This window comes from Hippoglossus stenolepis, chromosome 4 (genome assembly GCF_022539355.2).
Source record: "Hippoglossus stenolepis isolate QCI-W04-F060 chromosome 4, HSTE1.2, whole genome shotgun sequence".
Taxonomy (NCBI): Eukaryota; Metazoa; Chordata; class Actinopteri; order Pleuronectiformes; family Pleuronectidae; genus Hippoglossus; species Hippoglossus stenolepis.
This window is the reverse complement of record NC_061486.1, coordinates 23,199,466-23,213,761: the sequence shown is the minus strand read 5'-3', so window position 1 is coordinate 23,213,761 and position 14,296 is coordinate 23,199,466. Positions and strand designations below refer to the sequence as shown.

The window sequence follows — 14,296 nt, the reverse complement described above, 5'->3', positions numbered from 1 at the left end:
CGGGGTTAAACGTCATGATTGACAGCTGAGACTGACTCGCAATCTGTTAAGCCCACGTATCCGTGGAACCTTGATACTGCGGCTCCATCCCCCGATTGCTACTGCACAGCCTCAGGCTGCAAATGTCATCATTGGTGCTAGACAGCAGTGTTTGTATGTGGGATGTTTTGGTTAAATTCATGGAAGTGGAGACACAATGCCAATCTTTATATACAGTCTAGGATGTCTGCACAAAATGTCATGGAAGCCTATTCAATAGTTGTTGAGATATTTCAATCAGAACCAAAGTGGTAGACAGACACTTTGCAATCCTTGTATGGCTAATCTCTTAAAAAAAGAAAACATTGAGTTCACTTTAATTTTAAGTTTACTGCAAAATTAAATAAAGAAAGTTGCTACTGTCAAGGCCGTTTTTACGAGACACAGCACTTCCTGCTGAAACCCGCCATCTAAAATCATACATCATTATATTTATTGATCTGAGTTTGATGTTATTAATGTGCTACATGATCACCATACACTTAAAATAAACAGCTGTAGCTGTAGCTATAAACATTTGGCTGCTGTTAATGTGAAAGTAAACCTACAGCAGAGAATTTCCGTAGCATGTGTACCAAAATAAACAGTGGTCGTCTTGTGGTTGTCCCATGATGCTTAGAGGGGTTAGGTCGACACACCATCTCACTGTTGTTCACATAGTTGTTAACAATGAATGCAGACAAGTGGATTTTCCCTTTAGCCCTGTGCTTCATTTGTGCATCTTCAAACGGTAAGAATGAGATATTTAGATTAAGACTTTGAATAAATCAAAAGTTTTTTCATCTGGGATAGTGGTGATGATCAAAATTGTAATAATTATTTGGCTAATATCATTGTTTGATCCATTGGTACAGTTTTTCAGTACGTTTATTATTCATCTTATTTTATCTTTATCTTAGTTTTCTTTTAATTCTTGTGGTTGGCTATTTCGATTTACATAAATCTGACAACAGTATCATTTACTATTATATTTAGATATGTTTAATGTTGTAAATATATAGATTTTCATTTTTCAATTTAAAATACATTACGTAATACAACATTAGTTCAAATTGTAGCTTACATTATCATTTTCTTATTCTGCTTAAATGGTCTCTTTAATTGTTATCCAGTGACATGACATTTATTCTCAATGCTGATGGTTAATGCTAAGATATCATAGCAATGAAAAAAGGAGGAATCATTTCTATTGTTGATACACTTGAATAATGAAGCTCATCTAAACCAGAAAATAATTCTTGAGTGCCTCTCTTCCCATCAAGATGAGCAGCACTTTGAGAAATCGTGCGGGCAGTATCCGTATCTGTGTGAGAGGCACATAGTCAGCACTCCACTTGGCTCGTCTGTGCTTCTTCCATGCAACTTTACAACCAACGGCCTCGGGTGGGTGTCGTGGGTCCACGCTTCCGGGGAAAACCTGCTCCGTCTCAAGGCTGATGGCCACGTGCAGTTCATGCTCCCCAAAGAGGGCCGTGTGAAAGTTTTCCCAAACCAGGGCTCAAGGGGGAACTACCCCATCAGGATCGATGAACTTCAGGACTCTGACCTGGGGTGTTACCGCTGCTTGCAGGGAGATAAGTGTCATCAGGTGGACTTGCATGTCACAACAGGTATGTGGGTTTCTCTTTGAATGTGTTAGTGAGTGCAGCAGGTCTGTGAGACAGCGACCTGCAGCCGTTTCCTTTCCACTTCATAAACCCTGTAGACCACGCATTTGAGAGCGGACAAGATGAGCAAGAGTTTCCTGTGAACGTGTCTTTGTAAAACCACAACTTCTTCATGCAGACACACTGAGTAAAGAGACATGGGGACTGATCTACATCTGTGTTGGTGTGGTAACGTTCGTCCTGCTGGGCGTCTGCACCTACTGTGAGTACCTGTCCAGTCCTACTCTTTCATTCCTCTGCAGTTAAAGACGTGTAGTTCATGTGATTGATGGATAGATGTATTAGTTTGTTGGTTGCTGGTTATTTTAAACAACTGTTTTTATTTCAGTCCTCCACAAAAAGATGACACAGGACAGTACCAACAATATTGTATGCGTACATTTTGAGGGTAAGCAATCATTTTTATCATTTACCATTTCAATTAGATCCATGCTCTGTATACTGATGCTTTGTGCAGAGATATTTTAACATTACAAAAGATAATGTTTATACAGTTTACACTATTTATCTTGATTTTGAGTTGCCACAGATGAGGTCACATCCTTTCCTTATGGTTGAGGGACACATTGATGCTTTATCAATCATATGATGTATGACCAGCTAAGATTGGGATAAGGAGCTGGATGTGTTAAAACTTAAATTAGAAAGAAAATGAACAGAATGATACATAACAGAGAACGTAGGAAAAACTAGATCTCAGTAGAGAACATACCTCTGCTAATGCCCAACAGTTTCCGTATGAACCACATTTACATTTGCTGGATCTAGATTTTTATTTGGATCTGCAAAAAATTGCACACACAAATATCAGTCCCCTAAACATGCACAATTGGTCAAGATTCATCAATTATTTTCTAACAAATTAAAATGTTGAAAAACATCCTATCTCACAATGTAAAAAGAAAGTTATATATATATATATATATCCTGGATCCGCCCCCTGATGGGGTTAGGGTTAGTGGAAAGAAGTGGCTGTTAAAAGGTGACACGGCCTCATTCCTTCCCTAAATAAATAAAAAAACAGACACTGTGAAGTGTCAAACTCAGATTGCCCCTAATGCTGGTGTCGCTGTTGAAATCAATTAATCACCCCCCTCTGTGTGATGTTGATCCACAATGTGTTTCTTTTTCTTTTACTTTCTCTAGAAGCGGACAACCATAGTCTTGTTTACGGTGCGTTCACACAGCTCTATGTCCACCTTTGGATTCACCTTTTTAAAAAGCTAATGTCACTCTATCCCTCTTAACACATCACTAATGTCAGTCTCAGTATTTCTTAACTTATCTAATTTTTTTAAAATTAGAGAACGATGACCAGGACCCAGCCAACCAGCAGGGGGACCCCAAAATAAACTATTGTAGTACTGTAGGTCTCCCTGATCTATACAGACCTCAGACAACTCAAAGCACCGTATATCCAAACTTGAACCAGTTTAATTTTGAGATGGTGGAGAGTGAGAGAACTACACATAGATTCCAAAGAGGTGCATATACCTACCTTCTTACTGACTGACCTACCTTACTGCCTACCTGCCTACCTACCTACCTACCTACCTACCTACCTACCTACCTACCTATCTACAGTATCTAACTACCTGCATACCTGCCTGCCTGCCTACCTACCTGCCTACCTGCCTACCTGCCTACCTGCCTACCTACCTACCTACCTACCTACCCACCTACCTACCTATCTACAGTATCTAACTACCTGCATACCTGCCTGCCTGCCTGCCTACCTCCGCCTACCTGCCTACCTGCCTACCTGCCTACCTAACTACCTAACTACCTAACTACCTGGCTGCCTGCCTAACTAACTAACTAACTAACTAACTAACTAACTAACTAACTAACTAACTAACTAACTAACTAACTAACTACCTTCCCAATTACCTACCTAACTGCATACCTTACCTACCTACCTACCTACCTACCTACCTACCTACCTTCCCAACTACCTACCTAACTACCTACCTACCTAACCTATCTACCCACCCACCTACCTACCTACTGAGTAACTAGGTTTTATCTGGCCTCCCTAGAAATCCATGACCGATCAGGAAAATCCTGTTTCACTCAACATGATTATGGTAATTTTAATATTTTTCATGATTTCAATGCTGTCAGGAATTTCACTAATTCGTTTTATTGCACAGTTAACCAAGAAGAAATCAGCAATCAACAAACCATGTCAGCTTCGTTGGAGAATCATGAGAGAGGTATTTGGACATTTTTGTCTCTTATCATCCATCAGAATTAAAAAATAATAATGTCTGTTGCATTCTATATTTTGACAGGTTTCAGGAAGAAGAAAGCCAAAGCGAGTGAGTGCTGACTTCATATGTGCACATGTTCCTGATTAAATAATTCTGTGCACTTAGCTTCTCTGCCTTTTCTGCTCAGATCGTGAATACAAGAACCCAATATACAACAGAAGCCAAGAGCAGCTCAACCTATAGAGAGCCAACTGTCGTGATGTCTTCAGAATCAGCATCCTGTCACGATTACAGTCCCTCATCAGTCATTTCCTGTTTGCTTTTTCTCTTGTTAAGTTCAGCAAATAAAGATCTTCAAACCCACACAAAATCATATCTGTGCACGTGCTGAATTTAGACAAGCATACATACATGAGATTAAATGCTATATGTAATTACTAGATGTTGTGTCATCATTAGCTCATCCTAAAGAGAAAAACACATTCAAACATATACACAGGTTACACCAGTATGCTTTCAGTACATTTCAAAAGACAAGATAAACTGTGTTGATGCCACACCAGGGAAATTCACCTTTTCTAGTGCAGCACGCTTGCATATTTGTACTCGCACCGGTCTGGTGACAACAATAAAATTTAAGCACCAGGTGAAGATTTTGACTCATGTCTCCTTCTTCCACGTAGATGTATATGTATAATATAATTGTTGAGGACATTTTCATTAAAAATAGTACCGTGAGTAGTTTAATGTGGAAAAACAGTGCAGCTTATATACATTACATACATTATCTGAAGAAAACAATGTGTTAAATCACTGAACCACATGTATATGTTTGTTGTTTTGCACATGTGCCTTTTATTTTCTATAATTCTTTTTAGCTGCCGATTCCTGTATGGTTAGAAGTAAGTTCTTTGTACTTTGTTCCTCTTCCTTGTTTTTAATCAGTTTGCTGCATTTTAGTATGCTTGCTTTTATTTACATTTGAAATTAAACTTTTTCTAATAACTATAAATATATCCATCTTATATATATATAAGTATATACGTATATCGCTTACGGTATACATCCTCCTGCAATACATCTTTCTACAAATTATATATCCATCTGTGGTGAAAGGTGTATACTCTGGACATATTCCCTGCATTGTGCATATTTTATCTTCTATTTTATTCTAGTTTAGTCTTTCACATGGTCTCTTGTCTACCTAGCTTATCTTATTTTATCTTATCTTATTACACAATACTGGACAGATTCCCAATAAAGTTGGAGCAAGAATGTTGTATGGGTCACTGAAGAACCTATGAAATTTTGGTGGGGATTCAGATCAGGGGACTGATTCCCGAATTTTCCATGTTTTACCATAAATGGTTCTTGATGAAAAAAAAAATCAGGAGTGTTTTGGGAACTGACATCTGTTAGTGTGTGGCCTGTCGGGCCTCGGTGGGGTCGTACTCTCTACTGAGGGACATTGCTCTTTGAGCTGCTCTCACTCTGGTGGGAATCATGTCAATTAAACCAGATGTGAACCACCTGCTCCACCTGTGTCAGCAAACAAAGATGGAGACCTACACTTCAACTGCTGTCTGGGTGACATTTATTTCTTTACCTCTGCTTCTTTCGAAATACGAAGCCCACGCTGCTTCAGAACTATATCAAGCAACAGCCTATAACACCGTGAGTAATAATAACAACTTGCTCTGCCTTGACGGGTTCATGTCTGTGTACATATCAAAGGTGCAATTCGCTGATCTTCCTCATGCCATTTACGTCCGAGGTAAGTCCGACAATAAAAATGTATCTTGCGTGGTAACAGTACAGCTCTGAAGTGGTTGTGTTTCCTCTGCTGTTTGTGTTCACATTTGCACTCAGATGAACACAGTGGATATTACCAAGCTGTCGCAATAGCAAAACACTGCCACTACTTCCTAGGTGAAAGTGATACTTTCATGATCTTAACAATTGCTTCCCATGGCTGTTTTGTGAAAAGACAAGTACGTGAGTAAAATAGCCTTTTAAACCTTTGTGTTTATTTTTAATGCAGATCTCTATATATTTGTATATATATTCCAATTTTCATTTCCAGTTTTGTTTATTAGAAATACACCACTAGTCTGACAGTTGTTATCATGGCACTTGAAGACAGAGGAGGATTTGGGGTGTTCGAGTCAATACCTCTCATGTGTGAATGGGGAATTAAAGGTAATTCCAACAGATATATATTGTAAAATTATGATTTTTTTTGTATTGTTTGTGTTTATAATTATCTGTGTGTTTTCTGCAGAGGCAAACAAAGAGCGTTATCCACCACTGCCGAGACAGCTGTTCTGCAGCAAGGATGGGTTTAACATCACCATCACCCAGAATGCCACAGTCCCGCCTCTGAACATGAACGCTGTCTGGATCCCCTCCGGTCAAAGCCACATCTGTGAACCCAGAAAAAGATCCACAGATGCTGTGACTTTCCACTTTCCGTTCACTGATTGTGGTGCTCAGTCAATGGTAAATGTAAATCGGTTTCTTCCCTTCAACTGTCTCTGATGGGTCAGATGGTTATTTTTGTGACTGGGGCCGGCTGTGGCTCAGGAGGTAGAGCAGGTCGTCCGCTAACCAGATGGTCGGTGGTTCATGCTGAAGTGTCCTTGGAGAAGATACTGAACCCCATAGGGCCGACGGTGTGTGAGTGAATGGGTGAATGGCAAAAATAATGTATTGTAACGAACTCAGAGTGGTCATCAAGACTAGAGAAGTGCCCTATAAATACAGAACATTTACTAAAAACAACAGGTTTGTTTTGTGTCTCACAGGTGGAAGATGGAGTTATAACTTACTGGGTCAACATGGAGGCGAAACAACGTCCACAGAGAGGCTCTATATTCCGTGACACTCCTTTCAAGTAAGAATATGATCATACATACTCGTTGCTGCTTGAGAGATTTTGAATATTGTTGGTTCTTTTAACTTGCAGGGCTCTCACATAACTACCCACAGCAAGGTCCACAACCTTAATATGGAGCTCTCATATGGGGTTTTAGTTGACTATATGATGCAAGGATGTTTCTGTCTCTGACAAACAAATTCATAATGTTCACATCTGTGGTACAACATAGTGATTTTAATAAGACATCAAAAGAAGTGAAATTCTTCATCTGCATCTAGCTACATGAACAAAGTTGATTAATTCCTATTTTTAAAGCTCACAGACTCCCATTTAGATTTCTTGTTTTGTTTCAGTCTCACTGTGAGATGTAGGTTTGCGCTGGTCAAAATGACACAAGCAAGGATCAAAGTTCAGGGAGAACAATCTGAGTACCCGTCAACTTTGAGAAACACAGGAATACTCAGGACTGAAATGAGGTTCGCCAAAGGTCAGTTTTTTTTTTTTTTACTTTCCATCACTCCTGTTTTTTATTTCATTGTCCACAAAGTGTATTCTTTCATAATTTAATGTCCATGTATTTCTCTATTAATCATCTTTCTTCATAACCAAAGAAAATGTCTTCAGAATTTATTTAAATGCATCACTTTTACTCTGGCTATTTGAGTGCACAGTGAAACGTTGTTGTTGCTAACTCTGTATATGACAACTTTTTTTCTGATCTCTTATAGATTCTTCTTACAGTTCTTTCTACTCCCCTCAAGACCCTCCAGCAGTGACTGAGCTTGGCCAGCCTGTGTACGTGGAGGTGTCTCTTCTCAAACACGAGGATAAGGACCTGGTGCTGCTGCTGGACGACTGCTGGGCCACACCGACAGAAAACCTGCATGGCCCGCAACGATGGAACCTGCTTGTCAACGGGTTAACAGGCATAAAAACTATTTGGCAGATGTGATCTTTTCAGAAATGATCAAAAAATGTAAAAATGATCTGTACTTTAAAAGGAGAGTATACTGTGTTTGCATCCGGCCCAGGTGTCCTTTTACTGGTGATAGTCACAGAACCGTTGTGTTGCAAGTCGTCCCCAGTAAGGAGCTGACATGTCCCTCTCTTCACAAATGGTTTGTGGTCAGGATGTTCTCATTTGTGAAGCCCACAACATCTGAAAACCAGGTATGTATGGGGCTGCCTTTGGTCATTTTAAGTCTTGATGCTTTTAATTTATTGTGCAGATCTTCTCTTTCAGGTATATTTCCACTGCAATATAGAGATCTGTAAAAGACCAGGCTGCTTACAGTCCTGCAGCAACGGTAAGTCAAGACGTCACTTTTTTGTTCAATGATTCTGGTTGATTGACAGTCTTACTTGCATGCAACACCAAGTGAATGATACGTTTTTCTATTTCTTTCAGAAAGGCGTAAACTAAGAAGAATTACACCAGAGCCAGGACAGAGGATTCTTCACAGTGTGGTCTCTGGTGGACCTCTTCTTTATCGACCTTTAAATATCCAGAATAAGAAAACTGCTATCTGAAGTCGTATTTGGAGGCCCCAAGATTTAAAACAGACATGTCCTTGATTTGTAATAAAAATAAATCAATACTTTGCTATATTGGTCTTATTGGTTATCGACTCAACTCATCTGTTGATTGTATCAAATAATGCAAGTTGTCAGAAGGTCCAAAAACCCAAACTGGCTGAGCAGTTTTACTACTTGATCTACTTATCAGAGGAAGCAAGGCAGTCTCCTTATGCGAGGTCTTCTTTCTGTTGGTGCGGGTCATTTGGTTTTCACAGTGTGAACACCTTTCAAATTTTAGTACACTTCACTTAAGTTTAGACAGTGGATCACAATGAATCACATTGAAGTAGGTGCATGAACGTTTGCATCAGTTTAGGACTACTGTTTGTGAACTTAGAGTCTGAAATGAACAAACTCCCACATGAAAGATGTTCTCCTCTACATTGAGCCATATTTGTATTCTTGCATATGTACGTGCATGGTTTGTATGTGCACACTGTATTGGCATGAGACCATGTGCTTTTACCAAAAAATGTATATAAAGATGGATGACACATCCCCACTTCCTCCCACTATCCAAAAATGAGGCCAAAATATTCGATATGAACACATTTGGAGCCAGAGTCTGCGCAGTGAGGTTCTGCCGATATACACACTTGACCAATCGTGAGTCACTCTCAGCTGTCAATCACGATGTTTCACTGTGTTTTTAGTATTAATTAGCTAATTAAAACCAAACATACCACAAAACAATAACTAGCTAAAATGACAGACAACTTCCTTAAGAAAAAATTGACGTGTACTTTGAACTTTAGTTTGATCCATGTCCCATTGACTAAAATGGATGAGGCAGGATTTATGACCTGCACTGCAGACAGCCACCAGGTGGCACTTGAGGCACTTTGGCTTGACTTTTGGGGAGCCGTCCTGTCATCCATCTTTATATGCAGTGTCTATGTTTTTTACTCAATAAGAGCACACTTGTATACACACTTGATATGATCATTTTATGAGTGAACAGTGTTTATTAATGTAGGTTTTAAGATGTGTATGTGTAACAAAACTTGTATTCATTTTCCTTCACAAACAAAAGCCCTGCTTCAAGCCAATTGGCTCGTGAAAGTCAAGTCAATAATTATAATAACTAGGGCTACGTTGTAGCACTAACGGGCCCGAGCACACGCATTTTGAAGCCTGTTGCGGTTAGTGGAGAGAGCAATCAATGACCAAGCGCACGTCTCCGCGTTGCATGCGTTTTGCGCACTGCGGCAAGGATAAACGCTTCACTTCCTGCGTCCGGCACGCGATGTCGATCCTTGCCTGTTAATTGCTCATTACGGTCCACGCTATCAATTGCACATCACACTGTGAAAATTGTATGTAAATTGAATGATAGTTGTAAAACAAAGCTTATTTCCTGTTGCCAGTAGGTGGCACCATCAGTATTATTACATACAGACTAATAGATCTGTTCAAGTAGGGGCTCTGATGTAGCGTGAGCAATTTTGTGTCAATTGGACAATGTTACAACAACTTCATTTTCACACTGATCAGTAGGTGGCGAGAGAGAGAGAGAGAGAGAGAGAGAGAGAGAGAGAGAGAGAGAGAGAGGCAAAACTTCCCTCATCAGTCACCATGGCAACCAGATGCTCCCATTTGAATCTGAATTTGATTGGCAGTGACAGCTGTTGTCTTTTTGACTTTGCCTTAAATACTGTAGTTAGAGTTAGCATCACGCTATCACGTATTACTCATTCATTTAAATAGCAACATTAAATGACAAGAATACCACAGGAATCAATATAAGCAGCAGAAAACACAAGACATTTGTCATGAAAGCAACCAACCTCTTGAAAACCAGTTGGTGCAACTCAAGGGGTTTATCCCATTTGAATAAATACATTTAATAAACAACCAGCACAGAAACCAGCACATTATCAACATTTAAAGGGGACATAGCATGCAAATTCCACTTTGTTAGTGCTTCTACAGGTTAATGTGGGTATCTGGCATGTCTACCAACCCAAAAACTCTGGGGAAAAAACACTCGCGCGTTTTGTTATAGTTCCTCTAAGTCAGAAACGTCATGCTTGAGCGACTCGATTGCGCTTCCTGGGTATTGTGTCGTAACAAGGAACTGGAAGTCTCCCTACATGGTCTTGCCCCCCCCGTCCCGTCCCCCACACTCGTTACTTCGGGTTTACACCGGAGGCAGCGCGCGGCTGCGAGGCAGCGCAGCGCCGTTCCTGCGCGCAGCCGGGCTGTTCACACGGGACGAGCATTTCTCCGCTGGTCAGCCCGCGATTCACTCACATGTGGCATTTGTCTGGATCGTTGGGACTGGGAGGCTGCAGCAGCTGCTCGGAGCGACCGCTCGCTCTCCCGTGCGTGAGCTGGAATTTGTGTCAGCGCCACACAGCCAACAGTGTGGAAGACTTCCGCAGTGTTCAGCACTACTGTAACCCCCGAACCCCGACATTCAGCGGGTACAACAACAAGCGGAGAAAGCAGAATCACGGGCTGACCTTATATATACAGTCTATGGGGCTGACCAGCGCGGAGAAATGCTCGTCCCGTGTGAACAGCCAGGCGGCTGCGCGCTTGAGAACGGCGCTGCGCTGCCTCGCAGCGGTCTTCCACACTGCCAGCTGTGTGGAAGACTTCCGCAGTGTTCAGCTCTACTGTTCGCCGGGTTACAGTAGTTACGCCGGGTACACGGACGCGGAAGCGCCGCTGCAGGCAGCGCAGCGTTCTCAAGCGCGCAGCCGCCTGGCTGTTCACACGGGACGAGCATTTCTCCGCTGGTCAGCCCCATAGACTGTATATATAAGGTCAGCCCGCGATTCTGCTTTCTCCGCTTGTTGTTGTACCCGTTGAATGTCGGGGTTCGGGGTAAATGATGGTCTTCATAGCCCCCACCCCCTCTCTTTCTCTCTGTCTGTCTGCTTGTGTGCTTGTAGTGGATGGGCAGAGGGGACATTTAATTATGTGATTGGGAAAATTAAAACTCCAGGACAACAAGGGAATACAAAGTATGGGATGCATATTTGATAATTTATATCATATAAAATATGTAATTTATATCGTTTAAAATCATGGGGGGAGGGGAGGGGAGCTGGCTCATTAGCATTTAAAGGAACAGGCACTCAAAACAGGTCACTCTGTGGAGGGCTGTTTTATACAGGGTAAAAAGGGTGCTGTTTTATATGATCCTTGTGGTATTTTGACCAAAGTATGTTACAGACATTTCATTAAGACCCCAAGGAACCATATCAACTTGTGGTAAAATGGGCATGCTATGTCCCCTTTAACAGCAGCAGGTAACAGCAGCAGCTTCATATTTTACAGTAGCATCATTTCAAACTTGAATTATGAGCCTGAATTGTAGAGGTTAGCATGCTGGATAAATACAGAGTTCAAGAGAGGGAGACATGACTTACCTCACACAAGGTCAGAGTGCAATAAGAAACTTTCTTCAACTTTAACAGCATTAAAGGCAGAGTCAAATAGACAGACAGGCTTTGATATCAAAGCCAATAAAGAGTTCTAAATGTGACATCTAAGGATCAAAGGACTGTTGTTTTTGAATGATCTGAATTTCAATTGAACAATATTACTTATATATAGAGTATATAATATTAATGAATATAAATATTATAATAATGCCCCTTGAGACTTTTTTGTTTGTCTGGTCATGATACACCTGTGTATCGATTTTTGTGAAGATCGGTCAATGTGAACTCAGGGGCTGCGTTCCAGGGGGCGCTGTTAAGCCATTTTGCCACGCCCATTTAAAATGACTCCAGAATACGTAAATTTTCACCACTTTCTAATTTTCTGCAAACTTTGGTAATGATTGGAGCATGTTAAAGCCCTCAAAAAGCCAATTAATTTGCCTGAAAAATAAAATAAAAAAAACAAATAATAATAATAATAATAATAATAATAATAAAAAATATATATATTATTATTATAATAATAATAATAATGGGCCCGAGCACATGCTTTGGTGAGAATTTGAGCATGGCTAGGCCCTGAAAAAGCCCCAAAAGGGAAATACAAATCCTTTGAAATACTATAGGGCCAAGCATATGGCACCAGTAAAGCCATCATCATCATATATCACATCACATATCACAACATCATATATCACAGATGACACTCATCTCAATTTGAAGTTGATCTGATGAAAGCCCTGGGACAAGTTCGTCAAAGTAAAAATGTGAAAAATTGACAAAATGGCCACTAAATGCAAAATGGCGGGCTTCCTGTTGCGTTTTTCATAAAGTTCCCCATGGTGCGATACTATCTTAATGTCTGAGGAGTGACCTTTAGTTTCTTTTGTCAACAATATGCAGCTCAATCTCTACACACCCACAAAAATGCACACCAGCCATCGACAGGAAATGATGCAGCCTGATAAACGAAAGTGAAATAAAACTAGTACATGTCATTTAGAGCGCATACCCCCACCAAGGCCCCCCTTAAAAAAACCTTTCCATCTCACAAAGTTAAAGAATGAATTAACATTCCCCAGGCAGCTGTACATGCACAGGACCTCACGATGCCCCCGACGTGTCCTGCAATTCTTTACCTCATATCGGTATGAGTTACTCGAAGAACAGAAAGTTCACATATCTTAAGGAGGAACCAAAGCAAAGAGGGAAAAGACAGCTTGTGATTTTAATTAGAAACACTCTGTTACCAACTAAACCAAATGAGTTTCATACAAAATTAAAGCCCTCAAAAAGCCAATTCATTTGCCTGAAAAAAAATTAAAAAAATAATAATAATTATATATTGTGATACTGTAATATTGGTACATAGCTGGGACAAGAATCCCCTACCGTATTAATAAAGTCTAACCTGATGTTATCTTTTGTTATCTTGTTTTATCTTATTATATTCAAATAAAGAATTAATTGATATGGTGTCTCTGTGCCCCTATTTACCAATAATAATACTAAAAATAAATATATAAATAAATAATTAAAGACCTCAAAAAGCCAATTCATTTGCCTGAAACAATTTTATAATAATAATAATTATTATTATAATAATAATAAATACAAATAAAATAATAATTAATAAAAAAAATATTATTATTACAATAATAATAATAATAATAATTGGCCCGAGCACATTGGTGAGAATTTGAGGGCTTTAATTTGTTGTTGAATCCTGGTCCATGTATGTCCGAGATACAGAACCTCGTGTTTTGATGGCGTGTAATCAAACCTTGACGCCACGCCACGTGCCACGGTCACACCGTGTGACGAAAAAATCGATCTTTGAGGTACTTTTTATCTCCATCTTGTTTAGATGACACTCATCTCAATTTGAAGTTGATCTGATGAAAGCCCTGGGACAAGTTCGTCAAAGTAAAAATTTGAAAAATGGCCAAAATGGCTACTAAATGCAAAATGGCGGGCTTCCTGTTGCTTTTTTCAAAGTGCCCCTCCAGACTTTTTTGTTTGTCTGGTCATGATACACCTGTGTATCGATTTTTGTGAAGATCGGTCAATGTGAACACGTTCCAGGGGGCGCGGGGGGGCGCTGTTGAGCCATTTTGCCACGCCCATTTAAAATTACTCCAGAATACGTAAATTTTCATTTTGGTAAGAATTTGAGCATGTTAAAGCCCTCCAAATGCCAATTCATTTGCCTGAAATTTCCATCCAATTGGTTCACTCATGGGCCGAAGCTTCATGGCGCTTCATTTGCTCTACTGTGCCATCAAGTGGACAATAAATGTAAAACAGGCAGAGTGATTATAATGACACCATGGCTTTGGTGTGTGAAGCTTTGAATTGAATAAATTAATGAATGTGATGTGTTTGTGATGCCAATTGCGTTTCGCTGCCCCTTATATTTCGATTCGCACACCAAACCCGCGAACCATTTCACGTGGTACGGCCGGCTTCACAAAAATCTTCCTGGATTACTCGACACACGCTTCGAAGCCTCGACACGGAAGGACA

The 14,296-nt window shown here is 40.2% G+C and overlaps 2 protein-coding genes across 9 annotated transcripts; both read left to right on the top strand.

Moving 5' to 3' along the window:
• The first annotated feature begins 644 nt into the window (after positions 1-644).
• LOC118106285 lies at positions 645-4,289 on the top strand. Of its 4 annotated transcripts, XM_035154699.1 has the most exons (10): positions 645-769; positions 1,302-1,649; positions 1,825-1,908; positions 2,035-2,094; positions 2,853-2,879; positions 3,011-3,190; positions 3,746-3,793; positions 3,860-3,922; positions 4,001-4,027; positions 4,107-4,289. In XM_035154699.1, exons 1-10 carry the CDS (start codon positions 709-711, stop codon positions 4,160-4,162), a joined length of 954 nt encoding a protein of 317 aa, XP_035010590.1. In that variant the 5' UTR covers positions 645-708; the 3' UTR covers positions 4,163-4,289. The 4 variants fall into 4 exon arrangements, with proteins under 4 accessions (XP_035010590.1, XP_035010591.1, XP_035010592.1 ...); XM_035154700.1 differs by lacking the exon at positions 3,011-3,190; XM_035154701.1 differs by lacking the exons at positions 3,011-3,190; positions 3,746-3,793.
• Positions 4,290-5,367: 1,078 nt separating this feature from the next.
• LOC118106378 (zona pellucida sperm-binding protein 4) lies at positions 5,368-8,419 on the top strand. Of its 5 annotated transcripts, none has more exons than XM_035154868.1 (10): positions 5,368-5,693; positions 5,789-5,910; positions 6,016-6,118; positions 6,201-6,418; positions 6,724-6,812; positions 7,151-7,284; positions 7,526-7,715; positions 7,829-7,967; positions 8,041-8,104; positions 8,206-8,419. In XM_035154868.1, exons 1-10 carry the CDS (start codon positions 5,423-5,425, stop codon positions 8,325-8,327), a joined length of 1,452 nt encoding a protein of 483 aa, XP_035010759.1. In that variant the 5' UTR covers positions 5,368-5,422; the 3' UTR covers positions 8,328-8,419. The 5 variants fall into 5 exon arrangements, with proteins under 5 accessions (XP_035010759.1, XP_047195587.1, XP_035010763.1 ...); XM_047339631.1 differs by having other exon boundaries at positions 6,003-6,118; XM_035154872.2 differs by having other exon boundaries at positions 5,789-5,914.
• The last annotated feature ends 5,877 nt before the right edge of the window (positions 8,420-14,296 follow it).